Consider the following 26056-nt stretch of genomic DNA (forward strand, 5'->3'; position numbering starts at 1 on the left):
CTCTTGCAGGTTCTCAGTTGCATTGCAGAGGGAGACAATTGACTCAACTTGGCTCAATGTCGCCCTCTGCTGTATGTTCGCGGTTTTTACCACCGCAATGCACCAACAGGAGCTCGTACATTGTTTCTGTAGGGGAGTTTAAATGTGTTGCACCTTCCTATCAGAGTTGTGTCAGTTAGCATACTTAACGAAAACTACATTTTTTAGAAATACTACGTTAATTTCAAGACACTTTTTTAAAGAAATGCGATAGTTGGGACTTTATTTGTCGACTGTTTTGTAACTTAAGAGAGCTCCTGAGTTTAAGTGTTAACAATGGCTCTGAAACATTTAGGGACGTGGACGCCGTTTTTAGCCGCCTTTTCTCCGACTAAAATCACCGGACTGTCAGTCAAAGCGAGTTTGGTGGCAGTGAAGTCCTTCAGCGCAGCAACTGAAGGTGAAGACACAGGAAAAGGTTTGTGTGGAAACATGCAGTAACATGTTAATGGCTGTAGGGGGCGGTAGAGGCTGCACTGCTAGCTCAGACATTTCACACCTGCACCTGTGGAAACTTGTAGTCCTCAATTTTAATGAATACCAGGACTACAGGTGGGTCTTCAAAGCACGATAACCTGATTCTGAATTAACACAGAGCATAAGAAAGGTAAATTCATTTACAAAAAAAAAAAAAAAAAGCCAATAAGCCTCCCACTCCTGACAAACAGTTTCCATAGTCAGGGTTTCACTCATTGTGCAATGGATAAACCTTTTTTTCCCAGTCCAGTTATCAAAAACACAAGTATAATTAACGTTAAAATGAAGGCTCAGCTCCATTAAATGTTCCACTAAGCCTTGCCATTGAGCCTGCTGTCACAATAAAAAAGCCTTGAAACTGGTAAACCTAAAAGGAATGCAGCCATTAGTGTTAATTGAGATTAATGTGATTAATCCCACCTGTTGTTTCCCTGCTGTGACCTGCAAAAACGGCCTATTGTTGCTCTCCTATGGTGGGGACTGACAAATATCTTCATTTCTGATTAATGTAGGCCATTAAATGTCAAAATATAGTTGACTGACCAAAGTTGTGTCAAAAAAATGCTTTAGTTTAATCAACACCCTAAACCTCACAGATATTCAGTTTACAGTGATGTAGATTATATAAAAAGTAATTTGACAAGATAAAACAGCCTTTTTTTGGCTTGATCATTTGCTGAAAGTGCATATAAATAAATGAGAAGGTAAGACTACCAGTTTTTTTACCCTTAAAGCAGGGATTTATTCCCTGTTGCCTTAAAATCTGAGCTAAAATGTATCTGTGAAATAAAATGGAAACATGCAGGAAATTATTTGTATGAGGTGTAGCAGAGTAGAAAGGACTGCCTGGGACAAATTGGATTTTTCCCCCCCATCTCACCCGACCTCACTTCACTGGGTTTTGTGTAGCAGTCTCTCCTCCCTTAGTATAGGCTGTGTAAGCGAGGTTAATGCGTCCAGTAGCTTTGTTTTCCTTGCTCCTCTCTCTCGGGTGCAGTTGCCTCTGGCTGTGGATAACAGTTGGAGTCCCTGCGATGACCCTAAACAATGTCAGGTCAACTGCCTGCTGCAACCTCAAGCCACAACCACTGGCACACTCAGACACACTTATAAACACACACCGAGACAGAGCGAGAGCCAGGGCCTCAACTCATCTCTTCCATTGTCTCATTTTATGTCACTTTCTGTTATCAAGTCCGTCCACATGAGACGATTTACGTTCCATGTCTGTCCCTCCTACTGTGAGGTTTTCTCTAAATGACTCTAGGTTGGCCTCTTTTTAAATGTTGTGGTCCATGTTGGTGTCTGTCTGCGCATCCTTCTCATTCTCTGTCATTAGCTGCAGGACAGACTGTGGTCTCAGAGAGAAGGGGGTCTGTGGTTACCGTGGCAATAAACCGGCCCGAGGTGCGTAATGCGGTGAACCAGGAGACGGCGAGGCGTCTGCTGGAGGAGCTGGAGGCCTTTGACAGTGACCCAGACTTGAATGTGGCCGTCCTGCATGGGAAAGGTAAGAGAATGACAAGACTGGAGGTATTGTTTGGTCCATAGAGGGTGTCGGTGATTGAATGGCTTGCTCGTGGGCCCTTCATTCACATATTTCTTAGATAAAGGGTTTGAACCTGAGTACTATAGTGTGGGATTATAGGACTCCATAGCTGTCTTAAACATCAGTTTCTCTTTATGTTCTGTGTTTTCTTCCTCATATTTTCACATTTATGGATTCCTGCTGGTAATTAGATTTTTTGGACTTGATAAGGATCAGAAAATTGGTTTAAGTGTCTTGGAAAGTTAGTAGAGGACATCAGCCCTTTACTATAAATTTTGACCTGGAAAACACTTGCAAACCAGACAGGAAGAAGATATTGGTTCATGGAAGTACTCTGATTCAGTTATGGAAAGTCATGGGATCGTCAAGGAATTTCTGAACCATTTTTTTTTACCATTCCCATTTTATCCTCCTTCTCTCAGTCCTCATGACCTGACTCTCCATCATCCTCTTTCTCTGCGTCTCTTTTTTCCACTCCTGTGCTCCTTTGAGTCCTCAGATCTCGCCGAAATGCAGAGGTGACCAGTCTAGTGCACACCCAGAAAAAACAGACACACCTGTGAGGTGGCCTGCACAGTGTCAGCTGCCCAAAGCCAGAATCATGCCGTAGCTCTTAATACCTTTAAAAATAATCATCACACACACTGAATGAACTCCTTCCCTCAGTGGAAATAATGTCTTCAACCTGGATCAACCTTTCTGCTGTATGAAAGTGCACCGTGGGCTCAAGAGACACAAGTATACACTTTGTTTTAATGCTGTGGTACTTCACAGCTTGGAGTCTCTCCAGATGACTGCCGCTGAGTACCGCTGATCTCAGCTGTGAACTGAAAACACTGTGTGTTACAGAGCGAGGCCTAATTAGCTCCTGTTAAATGGGTTAGCAATGAGGAGCACAGTATGTCGTTCAAGCAAAAGTGTCTCTTCTGCGATTCCCACGATGTCTAATGTGATTTTAATCGTCTCGATGCACATTCCTTTCAGTGTGTCCTGTATTGCTGCTCCACTGTAACCTTCGGTTGGTGATTAGCAGCCTGTCGGTGTTATGAGATGACAAGCAGGGAGGTTCCAGGTTGGATGTAGTGTTTTTCAAAGCATAAGGAATCCATTTTGTTCAAATTAGCGCCAACACGATCGCTCTCTCTGTTCTCATTTTTCAGTGTCAAAGTGTTTTTTTTTTTACTTGTAAAATTAAGAGTAATTGCTTTCTGCAGGTTTAGAATATGCTGCTGCATATTTGGAGTGTTTGGGATTCAGATGTCTGTGGGCGTTTGTGGTCAGGTACAATCTAGATGTCAAGCCAGCTGTGTCACTACAGTTCAGCTGAACTGAGATCAATCTGCTTCTAATGTTTCTTAGATGTTTCTTTAACCATAAAAACACATTTTAATGTCCCTATGCTGGAAGATAAATTCACTTTATGCAGTTCATCTTAATTTGAAAAACATACTTTCAAGTGCTGGATCCAAGTTTGTGACATTATCAAGTTACAAAGTAACTTGATAAGGGTCAGTTCAGCAATGTTTAAAAAAAAAATATATATTTTGACAAGTCCATCTGAGAAGTCTGCTTCCACCAAAAAACTGAAATTTAAAAAAAAAAGCATTATCTTTCCCCAGAAACAATCACTTTTGGGTAGTCCACACACATGCAGTGATGTTGAGTGATGGGGCCTGGCTCACAGTTAGTTATCCAGTTCATCCTAAAGGTGTTGGATAGGGTTGAGATGAGGGCCCTCTGCAGGTTATTCACGTTCCTCCACACAAAACTAGAAGAACATTTCTATACGGATCTGGCTTTTTGCACTAGAATATTGTCCTTTTTAAACATGAAAGAGCTAATCACACTCTGCTTTCACTAAGTTGTCTAAATGCTCATTGTATGATATAACAGGGTTTGTTTGCCATAATCATTCCTCCTGTCAATACTGGATATTAATAGAACTGTTCCTAATGTTCTTCCAATGTATTGTGAGAAATGGCAGACAAAATCTACAGTCTTTGTTCTGAAAAAAAAGTACTCAAAAATGTGTGAAGTTAGTCAGATCAAGTGGACATCTTTTGAAGTTTCAGTGTTTTTGACGTAAAATGATTTGCTTTGTGTTTTCTTTCTGAGCTGCAGCGAAGAGCAAAACAACATTTTTGGGTATTAGTTTATCAAGAGCTTAACACCCTAAATTGCCAGATTGCTTCAACAGGGTTGGGTGTGGTTTGATGAGATTTGATGAATAGCCTGGAACCCGAAGCAATTACACACTTTTGTCACATTTTGATTCAAACGTTGCTAAATACTGTCTGTAAATGAAAAACAGCCTTAGACAAAAGTACACAAAAGTATGCCTGTCAACAAAGAAATGATGAAATAGTTACACAGTCCCTATCAGAAATATGTGTTTATATGTTTGAATTTGGGTGAATCTGGTCTGTCATTCATTGCTCCTGTAATGGCATCATCTCTGACATAACTACTTTACTTTTATGTTTGTAAATCCTGGAAAGAGTTCATGTCTAACTGCTTGTCAGTCAGATCATAAGTAAATTGAATCTCAGTTTACAAAATGCGTAGGAGTCTAAGTAATGTTTGAGGTCTCCTCCATGAAGCTCTCCACGGCTTCTGCTCTTTTCTTCTCAGCAGGACAAAGATGTTTAGGGAGCTCCGTCACATAAACAGGATGACACACTGTTTTTCTATAATTGCCCTGCGCTGACCCATAGCTGTAATCAAAGCTCCCAGTCGATGGGTGTTACTGGCACATGTGTTCGTTATAATCATTTTCATTACTGTAACATTACAGCGAGAGAGGAGGATTTTATGAGTCCCTGCCTGAGCCTGTGACATAGTGTTTGTTGGCCTCTTGGGCAATGTTGTAATCACCACATGAATCCAGTGGAAGAGGCTGCGGTTTGAGTATGTTAGTCTTCCATTAATGAGAATATTGTGTATGTGCACATGTGTATGAGAGCGCACGGTGATCTGTGCCCATGCATTAGATTTAGGCTCTTCAGGGAAGAGACGCTTTTGTGTGCCAGCCAGCCCCAAAGCAAGCTGCTATCCAAATTGCAGCCCTCGGACTGCAGCTCAACTTGTTGTTTTTTTCATCCTCATCATTTTCCCTTCCTCTCTGACTTTCCAGCTGCCATACTTTGTAATTTTGTGGTCTCTTCCAGGAGGGAATTTCTGCGCTGGTTATGATCTGAAAGAGCTGGCCAATCACACAGCCTCCCTCAAATTGGAGCAAGATGTCACCAAGGGTCCCGGTCCGATGGTGAGCACTGTTTGTTCTGTGTGTATGTGTGTGAGAGAGTGCTATTGAGGGTTATATCTATATTTCCTCATGATTTTAGGGAAGGCTAAAGGTTTCCATTAAATATAAACCTAGAAAATGTGGCCACTAGTGATTGTGCATATTTTAAGAGTTTGGGAAGACAGGTAGTGGTGGAGATTTGGGTTTGAGGAGTGACGTTTCATCAGTGGAATGCCTTCATTACTATAGATGTGTGTATGTGTGGTGCACGTGCAGAAAGCCAGAACTTTTGACACACTGCTATCACTTGACACAAAGTAAGGATCATAAATTGAATGATGTACTTTAAGCTATAAGAGACTGCAGCCTCCATGCAATCTGTTTGGATTGCATGTTAAGTCTTTGGGACTGAGCGGACCTCCTGTGCAGAAAATTATACCATTGCGTCTCTCACAGAATGCACAGTGCTTCATTTGTTCAGCGACAGCCAGAACTTGGATCATTTGTTACTCTTTTGTTTGACAGATTGAGAAATGAATCAGGAAGTAAAATCTGGAAGTTTTTTAGTACATAAACTTCATGGAAAAAAATTGGAGGCAGGAGGCACAAAAGTGAAAGTTTACATTCACAAAACATGTTTGAAATACACACTGGACATCAAGAGTAAATAAATGGTAAAAAAAAAAGGTATAATCTGTGTTTTCTGCAGGAAACAATGTTGCTGCCTTGTTTACAATCTGTATTTGTTCCATGTTGACTTTATTCGGCTCAGGTCTTCAGGCTGTGCATCTGCTGTGGTGTGTGTGTGTGTGTGTGTGTTTGTTTTCATGTACTAATCCTGTTATTTCCTCCAGGGTCCGTCCCGTTTGGAGCTGTCCAAGCCGCTGATAGCAGCAGTCAGTGGCTTTGCTGTGGCTGGAGGGCTGGAACTGGCCCTGCTGGCAGATTTGAGAGTGGTGGAGGAGAGCGCCATCATGGGGGTGTTCTGTCGCAGGTTTGGTATGTTTAACACTTCATAGTACCCAGAGTAGTAAGTTCAACTGCTACATTTACTGTCATTAGCACTACCATTACTCCTATGCTATGCTGTACTATACTGCCACTTATTTGCTTACTAGTACTGCTTGTGCCATCACTGCTATAGTAGTAATACTCCAGCTATTCAAGCAACTACAGTTTGAAGCCACACCCGTGAAGTCACTCTAGTGGTCTTGTCAGTCCACCACTTTGGTTTAGACTGAAACATATCAACATCTATTGGATGGACTACCATGAGGTGTTCACCTTAAAGATGAACTGTAATCATTTAGGGGTCCTCTGACTTTTCTGATAGCGCTATCATCATGTCAGAATTTTAGAATGTCAGAATACTTAATGACCGAAAACCTGCCAAACAAAGCTTCAGCTGTATTTTGTGTTTAGTGCTAATTAGCATGCTAACAGGGTACACACTATACCTGCTAAACATCAGCATGTCAGTGTGGTCATTGTTGCTTTGCTGGTCTTAGCATTTAGCTCCTGCTGCTACTACCCACTAGTACTATGACAAGTAGCACAACCACTAGTACTATTAAAACTAACAGTGACGACTAGTACCACTACTGCCACTAAATGTATGGCTGGTAATAGTCATAGTAGTAAAGGTGCTACTTTCTGGCACTTCTTTAACTGCTACAGCTGTTAAACTGTTTAAAGTATAACTGCTTCAAAAAACAGTTTAAAGTTACGGGGACAGTGCACATTAATAAACATTTCTGTAAATGTGCCATTTTAGCTATCTTGGCTAATTTTCAACTGCAGTCCCTGACAGCTTTCCTGTATTACTAGTACTGACAGTATAAGTATTTCCTCAGTTACTACCACTACTAGTATTTGGCCTACTAGTATTGCTACTAGTGCTTCTAAGCTATTACAGATATAAGTTTTTCTTCAAGTTTCTCCTCTTAACATATCATGCTCATACTGTTGCTGGCTACTAGTACTATTCCAGATACTTCCTACTTGTTCTTATTGTTCTATTGTTCTTGTCACATTAGTCACACTGTTTGGACTGCAGTTTCTGGTTTAATGTGGCTGCCGGTGTTAATATTGTCACCCTGACAACGACTACTGGCAGTAGAAATGGGTAAAGTTCTGCTGCAGAAATTGAGCGAGCAGAGGCAAGACTCACAGCGTTTTGTAGCTCCTTCTGTCCATGAGTATTCGCTCATCTAATTATAACCAGCCATGAAAGTATCAGCGTGTTTTTCTTTGCATCCAAGCATACATCATCTGTCTTCTAATGCCAGGAAGTCAACGCCGTTTCTATTTTTCAACTTTGTTACCCTGTCCTCTGTTATCACTCCAGCCTCCTCTTGTTTGTGTGTGAGGACAGAGTCATAGCACGATAACACCAGTGACCGTGACCTTTTGGCATCACGGCCAGAGTCTGCTGGGCAGTCTTGATAAGTAGAAGAGGAAGCAACCAACTGCCAGGTTTCCACTGCGGGGCCAAACAGGGCTTACATATTATTTATGTCACACAATTTCCTCATAAACACCGTTTTCCCTTTTTGGCGTCTCGTAGCCAACTGGCATGCTTTGCCCGCTGACTTGGCTATAGTTTTGAAAGAACAAGTGGTACTTTGGATCCTCTGCTGTAAACACTTTAAGCTAATCCTGATCCAAGCAAGTCGTGGTTGGCTTTGCTGTGTAAAAGTGGCTCGTGTTGGACCGTTGCAGCATCTCTTATATAGCTGTCACTACTTTAGCAATGCTGCTGGAGTACTTAAAATACACCCATGGTGTTTATAAATACGACTGTTGTACTATAATTTACTGGCAGTACTAGATATAGAGTGTAAACATGCAGGGCTTATCATCCCAGGCCTGTAATTTAACAGCAGAGCATCCTGGCTGTGCCCTTGTCTGTCTGTCCATTCTCACAGACTGTCTGAGGGCAAGTCAGCATGCAAGGCCATCACACTCTTATCTCTTTACATTTAAAGTGACATTTCATTGTCATTACTGTAGATGTTATACCATATCTTGCATGTTTTTTACCCACCTTAAGTCCCTGTGATCAGAGATGAGAGGCTTTTTCCTCCGTCTTCAGTATTTTTATTTATTTTTTGGTATTGAATGAAAGGTTTTTGTTCTATTGAATATTTAAAATTGTCAGGCACCAAAAACTGGCATTGAATATATATATCTGATGTGTAATTTAGTTTACTTGGATCTGATAGTTTCTCATTTAGATTTAAATTATGGATTCAGTAAAACTACAGAAAGTTGGGTATCTTATTGGCGCAGGTATCCACATTTATTTCTAACCCCCATTCTGTTTTTCACTTTTAAATGCAAGTGTCCTGTACTTGTTATTTATTTGTATAATTAAGGACTCCACTGTAGTGCTGTCTTGCCAAAGGTTATAAAATCTTAAGTGTTAGAAATCCCTCCCAGAGGGATGATCATGCTTGCCATTTATCTTTAATGTTACCTGCAATTACTATTCAAGTTCAAGCTAGTTAATGGCTGTCTGCCAGAAACAGAAAGAGATGAATTAGGAGAAAGTATGATTGAAGAGAGGAATACAGATTAGGAAAGACACAGGAGAAGACATGGGATGTCAGGGTTGCAATTTCAAATTGAATTATCAGTGTATCTCTGGACACATAGTGACATCTTTCAGGAGAAATCATAAATCTGCACTCTGCGTGTCACATTAGTAATGAAATGTATCCCATGCCTGCACTCAATCTCCTTCATCAGCTCACAAATATGTTTGGAAGGCAGAAATAGGCATTACTGTGGTTTTGACACATTGAGTTGCACATTTCCTCCCAGTAATTAATTCTCAGCCTCTTGATTGCCTCACATCTTGAAAGCTTGTTTGTCAACACATTTGAGTTGTTTCCTCCAGCTAAGCCTAAACCGCTGTGGTTTTTCATTCAGACGTGCATTTAGCAAAGTAATTATTGCTTTGAATGTGGGTTTTCAGCATTTTTATACCCATAGGCTGCGTAGCTGTATACTGTATACACTGGCAGCTCTAGTCTTTGGTGTAGTTTAAATTGTGGTCTGAGTGTGGGAGCATTAGCAGGATTTAATGAGGCTGCAACACAAGATGAGACATTTCTCATCAGGACTTGAAAACATCCAGGTTTTACAGTGGAAAGAAAGACACAGACACATGCATTTAAATGTATTTTATTTTCCCAACATTAAACAATTGAAAACCGAACTTCCCTTCCCATTTACATCAAAGGTACGGCTGTTCTGTGGGACGCACGGTTTATTTAAAGATCCTGTGTTTCTTAGCGATTATTTCCTTTTAATGGTTGAATTCTGTAACCATTTTTGGGTCGGGCACAGATGGCAGCCGCCGGAGGGAATCCCTGGTGGCTTTGGAGTCAAAAAAACCCTCAGAGGCTCGCTGTGCCGCTCTGATGTGGGCCAATGGCAACCACAAGGATCTGACAGCTTTCTGGCACTTGATTGGCTGCCGAACCTGTGGCTTCCTCTCTGGGGCCCCTCTGCCCCGCCGAGGAGGAAATGAGGAGGAGATGGTTGCGTCACATGAGTCTGGTATTAGTGTCTACTGCTCGTTGAATTTCGAGAGACCTGAATGAAAAAGCTCCATGCTTACCGAATTCCCTGATGTTATTTTGGCACCGGAAAAGGAAACTAACATAGTTCAGTAATACTTCTTTCAAGGATTTTGGTTTAAATGTTAACAACATAGAGGTTGTTCTATTACACACACCAGCCTCCTGCCGTGTCAGCATCTCCTCCTTTTACTCTTCTTCCCAGTTTTGTCATCTCTCATACCTCAAGGAGGATAGACGAGGAGTGCCAAAGAAGAAGAAGAAGCCACATGTTGAATGGAAGTAATACCTCTGTCCAAAGCTGACATAACATTGGCCAATTCAAACACCTGCTCAGTGAGTTTGAAATGGAGTGACATAGTCCAGTGATCACATCATCCCGCTTCAAAACCGGCACTCCTTTTGAAACTGCAGGTTTCTTTTTCCATGAAGAGTGAATGGACAGAGCAGTTGTGTGCAGAGAAAGGAATGCAACAAACATTATTTAAGAGGATAAATTGATGACAAAATATGTGACTGATTTGGGGAAGTTACAAATAGCTTCATGTTAGTCCAAAGACAAAGCATGACTATACCTGTCTTTGCCAAAAATGTGTAACTTCTGGCCTCAGATTTAGGGACTTCGAGGCAGATTTTGCTCCTGGAAGAATCTAATCATGTTAAAACTATGATGTGATTTATAGATTTCTCTTGTTATACACCCTCCTGGTTCAATTCTGTGTTTGAAACCTTGGTGGCACTGCTAAAAAAGACACACCCCGGCTATTAAAAACATGAAGTCAAGTTAACTGAGTAGCACTCATCTTTGACCCAGCCCAACTGAGCTATTTTTCTTGATTCCCATTATAGTGAACTTCCGATTGAAGGTCTGCTCTTTCCCTCTGTCCATTTAGTCTGGAGTTCTCCGGAAACAGTTAATCCACATCAAACTTAATCGCATTACCCTCATGGGAGGCCATTGTCGTGGGTTTTGCTTTGATGTGGTGAGGATGCCAGCAGCACCAGCAGCTAACCAGAACACCTCAGTGTGTCGTGTTTCACACTCTGTTCTCATGTTATTGGTAGCTGTCCGCTGTCCCGCCAAGTGTGGTCTCCTTCGCTGAGACTCGAGCGTCAGGTCCCAAAATGAGAAATTCTCCTATTTTACTTTCCACCGTCAGGATCAGCTACAGGGCAGCACACTTTTAGCTGGTGAAAATTCCTGTTTCTCATACTGAAACTTTAAAAAACACACATTGACTTCTTTTAACTGTTACTTGATTTCCTAATAATATTTAGCACTTTTAAAGGAAAGCATAGTTTATGTTATATTCATTCTTTGATTATGAAGATTTAATCCCGTGCATCAGTCTTTTTTTAAATGTAGTGTGCTTTATAGTGAACTCATGTGTGTATTTAATAAAACACAGAGGCTCTCAGTTTGTCGTGACTAAATATGATTTATCACAAGTAAATGCTTAAAATTAATCTCTGTACTAGTAGATAAATGCTCTCTCCTCCAGACTTCTCCCACACGTCAGTCAGACAATCTGTAATGGCCCTATGATGTGGGAAGAGAACCTCTGATATGTAGTTATTAAACAATGGGCTTTGCTGACACATGTTCAACCATGTTAATAACAAACCTCAGTCTTGACAATGGGCTTATCTGATTTGAACGACAAGGGGGATAGCTCCTTTCCAAATGTTTAGCTCATTATTGAAGACCAAAGGTAATAAATCCAAACTTTGGTGTGGTGGATGATGACTGATTATCTTGTATCAGGATCACTGCCAAACATTTCCCTCTGAGAAACTTGGAATAAATGATCAGAAGCCACCGCTCACCGCCTCCGTCAGGCTCCTCTAAGCCAAACATGCCTTTTGAGTTCAAACTACTTCAAGGAGGTGCACCCCAACCTCTCAGCTCCCATTCATGTGGGACAAAGCGCAGGTCTGTGTGTTCTTACAAACAGGACACATCAGAGACAGGACTATCAGAGAATGAGAGGAGGGTGAGGGGTGGAGGTGCTGGAGACGAGCTCTGTGGATAGGAAGGGAGATCCTTCCGGTTGCTGATAGCGATGGTGCCAACACCAGCACCAAAGACAGACAGGCTGGAGGTCAACATGGCTCTTTATCTATCTGTCTCTGAGTCAGACTTTGTCTTTCTTACCTCACTGTAGCTCTGTGTGCCTCCCACTGTTTTCTATCCAGCCTCCTGCCTGTCTGTCACTCTTTTTCTTCTTCTTCTTTAGGTCTTTTGCTGTAGTTAAGGAAGGTAGTGCTGGACACAACATGAAGAAACTCTTAGCACTGATCACCCTCGATCAATGAGGACTAGAGCAGTTATTGACAATATAGGTTATGTGTACCCCAGAGGGTACTTCTGCAGTTGCAGAAGTAACTTAACAGTTAGCCGGTTGGCTAAAAGTAAAGGATAAACAATTAAAATAGTTAGTTTAAAGTATTGGAAAATTGATTTAAACAGCTGTTAAATTGTTGGTTTTTTAAACGTAACAGAAATAAATAAAGAATAAATGGGTGACACAGATAGCTCAAAGTAATGAATAAACAGGTGAAATAGTTACTTACTGTAGACTGTTGAATAAATGGTTGAATAGTCCAGTTTTTCTCACTCCAAGTGGAATGAAAGCAAACTTGACCAACCAGCCTAAACAATAACAGTTTAAAAGTATGAAAAATATATTATAATCATATCCACTTACATAATGTTAATAGTGTTAATAGCATCCAGTTTAAAATCAAATCAACACATTTGGAAACATGGTGGGTTGTATTGATTAAGGGGTCTTTGAGTTCATCTGAAAGGGCTGTAAGGTGTCCGTCATACAAAATGGTTGGGAACCACTGGATTGTTCCCAACTGCAGGGGTGTGTGTGTGTGCTGCACATACTTGTATTTGAATACCCTTGTGCATGTATGTGCGTATTTAGTTACACGTGGTGGGAGACAAAGCTCCACAGAGCAAAACCCTGACTGTAACACTTTCGATTGTTGTCTCAGTCAATATTGAGAAAACCTTGAGTCTCACACACACACACTCAGACACACACCTGTGCTGTGCACGAGGATATGGGCTTACTTTGCTGCAAAAGGAATTCATGTCATTTACGATGCTTTTCAGCGGATCAGGGTGTGTAATTTACATTTCAGTAGAATATGCTCGAGTAACGGGATGACTGAAAAATGGAGTGAAATCTGGTATTTGTAGACAGTGTAACACCCCCCCCCCCCCCCCCCCACCTAATCACAGTCTTCTGTCTGTCAGTGCACCATTATGTGCTGACTGTCTGAACCTAAACCAGGCCCCTGGATTGGTCGCACGTGTATTAACACCGGTATTCCATGTATTCCAAAATAATTTATTTGAACGGCACAGACAAAGAGAGTAGCTTGCCGAGTATGAATAGAATCACAGTATTTTCATGAGAGATGGGGGAGGAAAAAAAACTGAACGCTAGCATGATGATTTGGGGTTATGAAAACATGTCCGACACATGTGCTCTCAATAAGGGCGGTCAAATAGAATCAGCGACTTGGAGGAATTAGGGAGTCGGGATTGTGGCGTGGAACTTGGGAGTGCTGAATGGTAGAAAGTATGCCAGTTCCAGCTGGTGCTCTTTAGAAATTAGGACAGATGCCAGAAGCTTACCGTACCTTGCAGTGTATTCTCTTTCTTTCTCTCTCTCTCCCTTGTCTCATGCTTTCTCTCTAGTGGACGCAGTAATAATGCAAATGTGTCCGGTGAGACTGAGGAGGAGTTTGAGTTTTCACGTACTGACAGAAAGAAAGCAGAGTTACAGTTAAGGAGTAAAATTATTTCAAAACTTTGTTCCCCTGACAGCTGTAACCTAGATTAATGCCAGCAGTATTTTATGTGTTTGCAAGTGTTTCGTAGGCTGTTTTCACAGCTTTTAAGTAACCTGAGCCACATACACTGGCACAGTGGCCCACATCTGCTTTCACCTTGTGCAGTGAGGGAAGTCAGGTTTTGTCTTAAATAAAGTTAAATTAAGAAGACCCCCCCCCCTCCCCCCACATATCACAGAAAAGGAATTTCCAAATGTGGAGCATTAGTGCACAAAGCCAAGTGTAGATATTTTAAATGTTCATCAGTGTGTGTGATCAGTAGCTTATTTTATAACATGTCTGAAAGTAGGCTGTAAACCTTTGATGTCATCTCTCTCTCTCTCTCTCTCTCTCTCTGTCTCTCTGTCTCTCTGTCTGTCTCTGTCTCTGTCTCTGTCTCTGTCTGTCTCTGTCTGTCTCTGTCTCTGTCTCTGTCTCTGTCTCTGTCTCTGTCTCTGTCTCTGTCTCTGTCTCTGTCTCTGTCTCTCTCATATTCAAATTTGTTTTATTGGCATGAATGTCACAACAATATTGCCAAAGCTTTACTGTGTTTCCTGTCTGTCTGCATTTTAAAAGGCTAAAATATTGGGAAAAATAATTTAAAAACACACTTTATCCAACCAGCACTCCAAAAATGAAAAATATTAAATTTACAATGCTGTAAAACTGTAAAAAATGTTGAAGTTCAAACTGAACATCATGTGTTTTTCCAGGTGTCCCCCTGATTGATGGAGGCACTGTGCGGCTCCCACGCCTCATTGGCCTATCGAGAGCCTTAGACCTGATTCTGACTGGACGGCCAATCGGAGCACAGGAAGCTCTTGCTTATGGACTGGCTAACAGAGTTGTTCCTGATGGTCAAGGTAGTTAGATTCTGTGTTTATCAGTGCTGTTTTATGGATAGGAACAGGTCTTTTTTTGTTAAAAGACAGTGTCTCATCTAATGTAGTAACAAAACAAATCAGCACATTTCTCTAAATGTTAAACTGTTTCTTTTCATTAAAAAAGGCGGTTGAAACATATTTATAATCCCTAAACCAAGGTGTCACAAAGTGTTGTTCTGGTATTGGTACATAAACTCAGATACCACTTTAGCACAGATATAAAACAATAAAAAAAAATAGTTACCTATGTCCATGGCCCATGGTAGACCAATTTCAGTGATTTTCACAATTAAATAAAAGCAAAAACATGTCAAGTAAAGGGTGAAGACAGAAAAAATAAAGAAACATTAATTAAACCAATCACAGTCCAGGTCATTCAGACAAAGGTAGTAAATGGTGTATGCATAGCATATTGTAGTTAGTATTTTGGGATGTTTGATGGCAAATTTCAGAAATGGGGAGATCAGATGAGGCAATGCTGGAAGTCTGTGTGTATTGAGAATAGGAGTCATTATTCACTGTGACAACAGTTTTTATCCAGGAAACATAGTTTTTAAGAAACTCTCTTGTAGGTCTACAAGATCAGACAGAATCATATATAATCTTCTGTTCCAGTGAATCTGTTTTCTTTATTTGGCTCCAACACCGCGCTGAAGCTATAACTCACCATTAGCACTGTGCGCTCCTTTCTAATTCAAGCAGCCGTCTGAGGATTACACTATGCACACATTTCAATGTGGCATTTCCTCTTTTATATTAATGCACGAATGCTCCTGTAGTCTTAAATCCCAAAAAAGCCTTTCCATGTGCTCTTCACGGCTCAAACTCCGATTCCCTCCCCTCTCTCCTTAGAAGAAGATTAGCTTAATTCTTTTAGGAAGTTCCTCTTCCCACAGTCGAGCCTCGGCCTAATTGGCCTCTCTGAGGGATGATCACTTAGCACGGGTTTAACATCAGAAGGAGGCGACAAAGAAGTGGCAGCTCACGTACACATATACACACGCAGGGCATCAAAGTGTGCCATCATGAGGCGTCATTTTTTCCATAGGACTGATCTGGATGTGATCCAGTGCTTTCATGTGGGTGAGGAAACAGAGTGGCATGGCTGAAGCTCACAGAGGCACAGCAACATGGCGACTAAAATGCAGCATTGAAAACTTGCTGACTTTGCAATAATAGAGGGGTAGAATAGAAATGAGATTATTTGAGAGAATTACCTGAGTCATTAATGGCAGTTTTTAGTAGTGTATGTGTACATGTATATGCGTGTGTACATCCTTTGTGTATTGGACTGACTTCCTGTTGCAACCACAGCGTTACAGGCGGCCCTGCAGTTAGCAGAGCAGATCAGCTCCTTCCCTCAGCAGTGTGTGCGGGCCGACCGCTCCTCAGCCATCTACAGCTGCTACGATGCTCCCTCCTTCAAACAGGTACACCTGATGAGGGGGGGTGTAAGCTTCATTTGACATACATTAGAATACTCATACTGATGTAAATTCTCGTCATACTGAAGGTTTTCTTGTAATTTTGTGTCCATGAAATATGTTTTGCATGAGAGATCATTTATCAATTATGGTATATTGTCACATACTGTATTGTTTTCTGACATTTGCCCTCTCAAATTGCCCCCAAAGCTCTCAGATAAACAATCAGTAATTATTGGTTGATTCTGTCTCCCTCCTTTCCAGGCCATGCAGTATGAGATTGACCATGGAATACCTGTGATCCAATCAGAAGCTGTCACCGGGGCTACCAGCTTCACTACCGGAGCAGGACGAGGAGGGAAATTCTCCTAGGATGTAGTTTGTGAATTGTGTTTTCAGGTGATCTAACACACTGTTGCATCCATGTTCAAAGTCCACAGATCTTGAGGAATAAACAGTTACATCTTTAAACAGATAACTCACATTTCAACAGCAGAAAAACAAACTTTATGTGCTTGATAATGTCAGCTTGTCAATAAAGTTAGCTGCCCATCTCTACTTCAATTAGAAGCTGTCATTTGTCAAACTAATGTAACTACAAACAAGATGCAGAATTGTTGGTCAGTGCATTCACTTCATTCAATTTGTATATTTGAATTTAAGTAATGCTATTTTACACTGTATTGATGAAAATATTTCATATCACAGAAAACAAAAATAGGTTTCACAGACAAAAACAGATTAAGTCTAATATGCAATTTAATACCCCAATTTGTCATAGGTTTGTAGCCTATTGTCAGTCCACAAAACCCACATTTCATGCAGCTGAGTGCACATAGCTGGATTGTGATGAGGATTATGTAGTTGGGAACAGAGCTACACACCAATAGTTTGTGGCTTTAACTTTAATCTTCTTGCAAAACACATACACAGACATACTGACAGCTATATTATTTCTCTCTTGAACAGAACTCAGTTTAATCTTAGCTGACACTGAAGCTAAGAATTAGTGCAGCATTATCGATGTTTTGTTTTGATATGCTGTTTAAAAATTGATCCTGAGAGAATGATTCACATACGGTGCCTTTGTGTGCGGTGTAGATCTATAGGAAGGCTGCGATCAAAAAAGTAATCCAACACAAAAGACTAAACAGGCATCAAAAACATCCAACCTGCAGCAGCTCACCATTGTTCTTTTGATTCAGGGGAAAAACACTTGATAACTTGGATAAGACGAGTGGTGGCGCACATGTGCGTGTGACCTACCAGCGCAGTGTAATAAATGTAGAAGCCTTGTCAGATCTGCGCCAGGTGTAAGCATTCCTATGGTTTTGGAACACGCTTCCCCTTAATTTTGAGTGAGTGAGTGTGTGTGTGTGTGTGTGTGTGTGTGTGTGTGTGTGTGTGTGTGTGTGTGTGTGTGTGTGTGTGTGTGTGTGTGTGTGTGTGTGTGTGTGTGTGTGTGTGTGTGTGTGTGTGTGTGTGTGTGTGTGTGTGTGTGTGTGTCCTGCACACACACACAAGCACAAGGACAAATACAAGACTTGATTATTTCTTTGTGCAAGTTTGTGTGACCTTTTTAGTGTGACAGTTAAATAATAATAATAATAATAATGCATTTTATTTAAAGGCGCCTTTCAAAGCACTCAAGGACACCTTACAAGGCACATATAACACAACAACAGTACATCAAACAATATAAATCAGGTAACATTTAGTGCAAAGATAAAGAATAAATATGAATGTGACTACAAAGTGCATCAGTACAATAAATAAACAAGAACGTGATTGCCTAGTCAGTGGGAGACAGAGTATGCCACTCTGAATAGGTGCGTTTTCAGGAGGGATTTAAAGGTGGAGAGAGATACCCTTTAAAGAAAACTGAGGAAGAATTTAGACCAAGGTGTATGGTGAGGTGTACAGTATGTGTGTGTATGAGTGTGGCTGTGTGTGTAAAAGAGATAGATCCCGACAGACAAAGACCTCATTAGCTCTAGGAGTTGTCCTGTCTAGACAGTGTGATGACAGGACACAGAACCTCTGTTTAATGTTTCCTCCTCCTCCCTCTGCTTCCAATTCACCCAGCATACACACTCATCATTTTCTCTACCTCTGGGGATGCACACACACACACACACACACACACACACACACACACACACACACACACACACACACACACACACACACACACACACACACACACACACACACACATAAACACACATAAACACACACAGCTTTAAATGTCAGGAAAAATGTTAAGGACATATAAAAGTATGCAAGTGCTTTTTAAAATAATTGTCAGCCTGTATTTGCAGTGTTCAGCCTGTTTAATCAGTAAGTCAGCAATGGAAAGCAGCTGGTTTATGACACATGCTCAAGGTTAATGGTTTGAAAGATGGCTTCCAAACTGATTCACACAGTATAATGTGGTAAGAGTCACCCATTTCCTCAAATATGTTTATCCACATCCCCTGTATAGTGAGTAAACTCGCTGTTCATAGGATGATTGCCAGAGCCAGAAGTCTTTTTTTGGCTGTTTTTTTTATTATCAGACTCAGCTCAGCCAAAGTATCTGTGTTATAAATCAGTAATACGCTGTCATTCATATAAATGGCTATTTTGAGTCCAAGATAAACTAAAAAAGCTGATAAATGACATCCATGAGCGCGCTGGTCCTCTGCCAGCCCAGCACGGTGTCTTCAACCTTGGTTCTGTTATTTCAGAGTTGGATCGGTCAGTCACCTCTCTAACACACACAAACACATGCACAGGGGCACACAAGTATACACACAGGATTTTATGATTTTATCTCAAGCCAGTTTGAAGTCTTTGAGAGTTATTTTCATACTGCGCTAACATGAACTAATATCTGCTAGGTAGAGCATTTGAAAATCTAAAAATCTGCTCTGCTAAGGTATGCTGAAGCAAATGTTTGGCAGTGTTTTTTTTTTTTTTTTTAACAAAATCTCTACTGTCTAATTATGAGAAGTTTAGTAATAATCTGACTTTCAGTTTAATCAGTATGAGAGTATGAAAGCCACGCAGCTGTGCGTGGGTGCGTGCGTGTGTGTGCGTGTGTGTTCGGTGATGGTATGTGTGGCTTTGATGCTGGTTCTCACTCTTCACACACAGATAAGATAGGCTCTGGCAGCAGCAGCAGTAGCAGAGACAGAGATATGGACACCTTTGGGCCTTATCATCAGGACCATCACAGTCTGAAGGGACCATGGAGACATAACACAGGTTAGGGTGAAAGGCATGAAGGGAGGAAGAGGAGGGGGGAGAGGGAAAGATAGAAAGATGTAAAAGAATTTTCTTTTACATCATAGGCTGCGTGCTGCCAGAACTAGATAGTATCATAATTATAATATATGTATAGATCATATTGGATTCATATTTTACCCATTGCACGATTTGATAGTATTTACAAGAGCGGTAACAGGAAGGTGCAGCCTTGTCCTGCAGCTGATCTATACTTGGATTGTTTAGTTAAACGCTTAATTAAGATTCCTCAGTGTTTAAAGGAGATCGGATCACGTCTCCTCTGTAGGTGCTGTGCGTTATTGCTTGCTGTTTCCCTCTTCATCGTCAGGGGTCGTGCCTCAGCTGGAGAACATTTATTCTGCCTCCGCGGAGTATACACGCACCTCTGCCGGATGAGTAAAGATGCAATTACTTATCCGTGCTTCATTAGAGCAGATTTGAACATTTAAAAAAGTGTTGCATTTTTTAAGATTAAAGGTGCAGCCAATTATTTTAAGACATCTGGAGATACATCTGAAGCGCAGCTGTCCAAAACTGAAAGCGTGATCCCAAATTGTGGAGACGGACACCTGTGGACACACCTCAAACTAACACGCAGCTAGTCGCTAAAACGTTATAGCCTAACTCAATACCCTGATAATACAAGTAATAACATGTAGAAATGAAACGAAGTATCAAAAAGTATGAGCTTATGATGGAGTCATTTTTTTATCACAGAGACTGTAAAATAATGTAACAGGAACAACATGTTGCAATACGCATGCAAAGCAGACAAACCTGACGTTTATATTAGAATAGACAGGCTGTTATTCCGCAGAGAACAAAATATGGAAATATGATGTTAGAGTTGTCCTTGTAGCCTGAAGAGCTCCACCTCTGGCTAAGTGCGCACGGAGTGGGCGGTTTCAGGACACACACACACACACACACGTACACGAGAGCGCACGCATATTATGGACTGCAACCTGCTGATTCCTGTTAGACTCTCATACACAGCCCGTAGGAGTATGTGACCGCCACTGAGACCAGTTCAGTTATTAAAGGAAGGCTTTTGCGGTGCGCAACTTTGGAAAATCCTATATTTTGGAGAGTAAATACATCCGCTTGAGTAAAATGGCTTCTTTCAGAGGAGTTGGTCTTCTTTTACTGGTGACCGTCACATCAATCGGTGTCTTTTGACCGACTAACTGCCGCTCTCAGAATAAAGTTTCACATGGTGCACTTTATCCTGAAGCAGCAAAGCGCGCTACGGGAGTCAGAAATGAAAGCAGGACCGACACTATTCTGCGCATTTTGCTTTGGGAAGTATTTCAAATGGCTTGACACACGAGTCCTTTTTCGCTTTTGATCTGTGGCTGCAACAGATAACAGCGCGCTCGGACGGACTTTCGGTTACCATTACGCACATTTTGCTTTTGGATAGGCGACTGAAGCTCCAAGCCAGACAAACTCCGGACTCCGGAGAGCACAGTGGGACAACATCATGACCAGCTGCTGGCTTGCCTTGGTCGGATTGTGGTGGAGCGCTTATTACTGCATGTTCCCGGTCGCGGGGAGTAATTATTCACTGGATGGGAACAACGAGGTGCACCCGGGTTTCATCCACCGGAGGCTGCGGACGCACGAGAAGAGGGAGATGCAGAAGGAGATCCTGTCCATCCTCGGGCTGCCCCACAGGCCAAGACCGCATCTGTCACATGGAAAGTACAACTCCGCTCCACTTTTCATGTTGGACTTATACAACACCATATCTAGTGAAGAGAAAAGCCAAGTGGAAGGCATGCTGGACCGATACCACTACATGCGGACGACTCAGAGCCCTCCTCTGGCCACATATCAAGAAACCGCCTTTCTAAATGATGCAGATATGGTGATGAGCTTCGTTAATTTAGGTAAGTTAGACGAACATATATATTTTAATATTGCATGTTTGTGAACTGTTTGTGTGTGATTGCGCTACCTTTAGATTCGCTGAAGTGTTGGGACGGTGAATGAAGCAGACAGTTTCAATTCGCGAGACTGAACTAAAGTGTGAACAGGTGTATACAAGCACAAGTGCTGTGAAATGTGGTGAAAACCCACCTTAACTGACAGGATTCTTTTATATGACATTGAATATGTTTTTTTTAAATTACATGAATTCTACCTTCTGCTTATTGAAATGTGTATTTTTAATATATTGGACCTATGATTACCTCACCTGTAGCTCGTACTTGACCCACTTTTTAAATTTACCACTCCATCACTGAACACAACACGCAGCGCACAGCCGAAATGCCATTACGCGCGTTGAGTACTGGATCATGAACTAGCTCATTTTCTGAACCACACAGGGGCCACATTCTCCCTTGTCTTCTTTGTGGGTTTAGAGAACTGATGAGGCTTGTATTGTTTGGGAGTAATTTATTGTTACACGTCCTCTCTCCGGCTAGATTGGCCCTCCTCGGTTCATTTATAGCCCCGAAATTCTGTGGTCAGTGTTGCTGTGCAATCTACTCCATGATTTATGACTTTGCGGGAAAAATAGACCTAGTATCCTCAGCAAACCATCAACCACCACCGCTGGTATTTGTATATAAAGGGCTATTCCTGCCATTGACCTCCAGCGCAGCGAGTTGCGGTTTCTGTGCGTAAATTGTGTCGCGTTGTTTGTGATATCCCAGCAGATTGTCTTTAATTAGTTCCAGGGACGATAAAGAGGGACACTTTAATCATAACGAGTTTGGAACATAAAAGCCCAAAGCCCTTCCTTCCATTAGCAGCTCCAGTGTTTACTGGGAGACTCTAAACAGAGCGCCTGAAGATAAACAGAGGCGCTGCCAGAGTCAGACGCTGGTGGACAAGGAGGTTTAAATCCAGATTGATTGTCATTCTTCTTGGGAACTAAGGGCATTGTCATAATCCGGCCATGAGAACAGTGGGAATGTATCACAGCTGAGGAATGTAGTCTGGTCTGATGTTTTTCTCTCATTTTTAGCTGCTTTTGAAATAGGAAGTCCTTAAAATAGTTTTACCCCTCACCTTTATAGATGTTTTAAATACCACACATGAAGAAAAGAATTAGGATTGGAACGGCTGAGTTAGAAAAAGTGAATGCCTCACTACTTATTGGTCCTCCGAGTATTGGTGTTGCAACATGTAGTGATGAAAACCAGATATTCAGACAGAGGGAGGCCGTCGTTTCGGTCTCAAATATCGAAGCCCCTCTGTTGGCTTCTGTGTGGGAGTGTGACTGTGGCGGCATGGTGTTTGTGTGTCTGTGGTTTTGGTATTCCTGTGTCTGTGTCAGTTTGGGTTTCTACGCCTGTGTTGTTGCACATCTGGCGCTCCACTTTGATTAATCACGTCCTGTGCATCTTTTGACGATTCCCTCAGATTTCTGCGGTGACCAGGGGATTAGGTTGCCATCTCCTCCAGTCGTACACAGAGTCCTAACCGCCCTGGAGGAGGGACGGCTTCCTCCCCGAATGTGATTGTAATTAATGTTGGACAGGCCAAGGCTTTCCATCTGCTTTGCAAATAAGACCTTGCACGACTACCGTGTGTCATCGCCACCCGATTAGTTTTTAATGTGTCTTTAATGTGTCTCGATTGCGTGGAGTGACTTAGAAAGCTATAGTAGAAAGAGGCCTGCAACACTTCTGGGTGGTCCTTCTTGTTTCAAAACCAGCCTAAAAATCTGGATATCATGTGTGGCCGAAGTGAAACTACAAATTAGAATCAAGATAAATGAAAGGAAGAAAAGCACAGCGGCCAAACAATCCGTCTGAAACGATTTGAAAAAAATGGAGCAGGAGACACAGCTCAAGCTCGAGGCCCTTATTTGACAAATGTTAGGCATTGAAAGGCACTCCAACAACATAATCTGTTTGTGGAACCAAATCAAAGAGAATATGAAGACAGTGTCTCTGTTTACACTGATAGTCTGATTTAAAACTGGACTCACCTGTTTATATTAGAAAATCCTCCCTGTGCGTAGATCTGAGAATCTCAGGCTTTAAACTGACCCATAGCAAATAAAACGATGACAGTGATTTAAGCTTCGGCTTGAACTGATGTCTTTCACAGCCAGCTGCAGCAGTAGCACAGATAGAGAGCTCATTTTCTGGGGGTATTCTCCTGGGGCACGGGTAGATTTAAGAGCCCCTGCGTTACATCCAGTCTCAAGTGCGCTCTCTGCGAACCATATGCCTCTTCACCCCCCCTTTTTTTTGCATGATTCATGTAGACTTCTTGTTCAGTCATCTGTTCTCCTAAGCTTTCATCACTTGTTCTGAATGACCCATCGGGAAAAAAAAAAGTGGAGCAAGTGGTGGAAAACTTCAAATTGGGGGACCAGAAGCATATTTTCCAACTCCCTTTTCATCTTCATTCCTAAAATAGCATGTTCATCACTGTTTGCCTCGCACACGTCCTGCTTTCCACTGAGGTCTAGCGAAGTGACACCGTGCTCCGTATGACTCATGCTGTGTGACACACTGTAGCTCCGAACATGTCGTGATGTACAGCGGGGCACCCGACTAATGGCCACAGCCACTGTCAACTAGAGTGCCGGGCTTGTACACACTTGTTGAATGTCGATTTTGTGCTCTTTGTAACTTTAAACGTAAAAGAAAGGGATTCTACTGTGGTTCAATACTGTGGTAATTTTACATTAAACATCCACATAAGTCTACTTAAAGAAGTTAGTAATAGTTTATGTGCAGGAACTCCTGAGAAGTCTCAGAAAGACGCTCTTTGTGCTATTTTAAGTACAAATGTTTCTTTTTTGTATTTATATTTGAGGAAAGCTCCATTTCATATATATTTAGTGGAAAAAAGGATGACCTACCCATTTCAGATGCTGGTCTCTGGTCACAGACCTTCTATAAATCTCTCACAAGGTAATACATTGTGGAGTGAGTGGGGAGACACTGACCAATATTGGCAAGGTACATGCCAGTGGAAAACAAATACAAGAGGTCAATGCTCACTCAATTATCGAGGGGTGACTTATTGCTGAACAAATATCCGAAGCCGCTGCGAGAGCTATAATAGCCAGCAGAGGAAAATGAGCTATTCCTATCACGTTTGGTTTCTGTGGCTGAGCTTTTACCTTGTGGTTACGGTGAGTCAAGGATGCACAGAAATGGCTTTGGTTTCCCGGGTCACAGAACAGGAACTCCAAATGTTGTTCCTGTGTCATCTGTGTTTAGCTGTGATGAGTTTGCTTCGCTGTAGTTCTTTCTTGCCAGCCAATCCAGGCAGACAGGTGTGTGGAGGCCTCTCTGAGCTTGGCTTGGCTCAAAGCTCCAGCTGCTTGTTTGCTGTCCCATCCCTCTGTGTTTGTCTGCTGGGTCGTCCATAAGGGACGACCCTGTAATAATTTAGGAAAATCCATTCACCGTTTTAGGGTTGATCTTGTTTTACTTTTCCTACAGTTTTAAATACACTTTCATGATATACAGGTGAGCTTGATCACACCCTTCTTTTTAGTTGGTCAACTAATTTCTCTACTAAGTGTCTAGATAAAAAACAGATAAAATCTTGTACACTGTGGTCTACACTTTGCCACATGTGTTTCCTTCAGCCAAATCACATATCTGATTGCATCCATCTTGTTGTCCCCGGGCTACACACAAATTAGTGTTCAAGCCCAGATTTATGCACCTGCTGCTTGATAACTAAATAAATAAAATACCAGAAAAAAACTTAATTTAGCAGTTCATTGATTACAAGAGCAATATAGCGAATAACTATCCCTTAAATAAACAGGTGGACAAAAGTTGAGCTCTCTTGTCTGCTGGAAATAGAAAAAGTAAACATTTTAAAGCTGTTCCGATATCTGGAAAGTCTGTCATCACGGCTACCCTCATTTTCTTCTTTTCACTCTCCTCTCCCTCTTTGCACACCCCATTGCATGGCTATAGCTGAGCTGTCAATAGCCCTCTTACCTAAGTCAACAGCCAAGTTTTCTGCCATCCTACCTCCCACACTTTAAAGGCAAACAAGCCAGAAAGCTTTAAGAAGTGGCTTTTCAGGAGATTAGCCGGGTCCAGACAACCCTGGGATTATTCTGAAATGAAGTGCCCTTATTAAACGGCTGTTTTCCTTGTCTTATGATGCCTGGCTGCATTTCTCTGCGCATAAGCCCAGGTAAGCCACTTCCTCTGCAACAAAATGTGTCCCAGAGCCCCAGCATGATCAAATAATTAGTTGGCTTCGATCAAAGAGTCAATTGTTTGATGCAGAAAGGAGCTTTGGAAACATTTCACTAAACCGTCTTGAAACACTTCCTGCAAAGCCTCAGAGACCAGAGCAGGACCACCCGTCACTTCACCTCAACTTTCAGCATACCGTAAACAGTATTAGCCAGAAGTTGATCGAGGAATTCAAGATATGCTGCAGCGGAATACAGAATATTTTCCAAGACGTAAACTTGGCAGTTGCAACCTTGCTACAATGGTGAGAAAAATTACATTAACAAACTACAAACCACTGTGTTTGTTTTCATATGTTTACAGTATCAGATATGTTACTGCCGCTACAAGTTCACATGAGCTCGCAGTGATGTTCAAGAACGGCCCAAGATATACAAATAATTCTGCTTATTGAGTTACAGTATTTTAAAGTGCTTCCTTTTTCTCATGTTTGGATTGTATTGGTTGTCAAGCTCTCTGGCAAAACACACAGCTGCCTCAAGAAACAAACAGGGCTGATGGGGGAAACATCTCTGGTTAACCGAATTATTT

The 26056-nt window shown here is 41.7% G+C and overlaps 2 protein-coding genes across 2 annotated transcripts in view; both read left to right on the forward strand.

Annotated features, from left to right (window-relative positions):
• Positions 1 to 125: 125 nt before the first annotated feature.
• zgc:101569 (uncharacterized protein LOC449822 homolog) lies at positions 126 to 16607 on the forward strand. The gene is made up of 7 exons (XM_062441644.1): positions 126 to 457; positions 1856 to 2026; positions 5233 to 5330; positions 6164 to 6308; positions 14461 to 14610; positions 15946 to 16061; positions 16320 to 16607. The coding sequence occupies exons 1-7, from the start codon at positions 316 to 318 to the stop codon at positions 16425 to 16427; spliced, it is 930 nt and encodes a 309-aa protein (XP_062297628.1). The 5' UTR covers positions 126 to 315; the 3' UTR covers positions 16428 to 16607.
• Positions 16608 to 20346: 3739 nt separating this feature from the next.
• bmp6 (bone morphogenetic protein 6) overlaps positions 20347 to 26056 on the forward strand; it is a 45679-nt gene continuing 39969 nt past the window's right edge. Inside the window, exon 1 of the mRNA XM_062441700.1 lies at positions 20347 to 21217. Coding sequence (XP_062297684.1) covers positions 20809 to 21217 — 409 coding nt within the window. The 5' untranslated portion in view covers positions 20347 to 20808. The remainder of the gene's footprint in view (positions 21218 to 26056) is intronic.

This window comes from Scomber scombrus, chromosome 20, assembly GCF_963691925.1.
Source record: "Scomber scombrus chromosome 20, fScoSco1.1, whole genome shotgun sequence".
In the NCBI taxonomy this organism is placed as follows: Eukaryota; Metazoa; Chordata; class Actinopteri; order Scombriformes; family Scombridae; genus Scomber; species Scomber scombrus.

Coding starts and splice junctions, on each gene's coding strand:
- zgc:101569 (XM_062441644.1), top strand. CDS start 316: ATGGCTCTGAAACATTTAGGGACGTGGACGCCGTTTTTAGCCGCCTTT. Junction 5,331..6,163: donor CCAAGGGTCCCGGTCCGATG/GTGAGCACTGTT, acceptor TATTTCCTCCAG/GGTCCGTCCCGTTTGGAGCT. Junction 14,611..15,945: donor AGTTGTTCCTGATGGTCAAG/GTAGTTAGATTC, acceptor TTGCAACCACAG/CGTTACAGGCGGCCCTGCAG.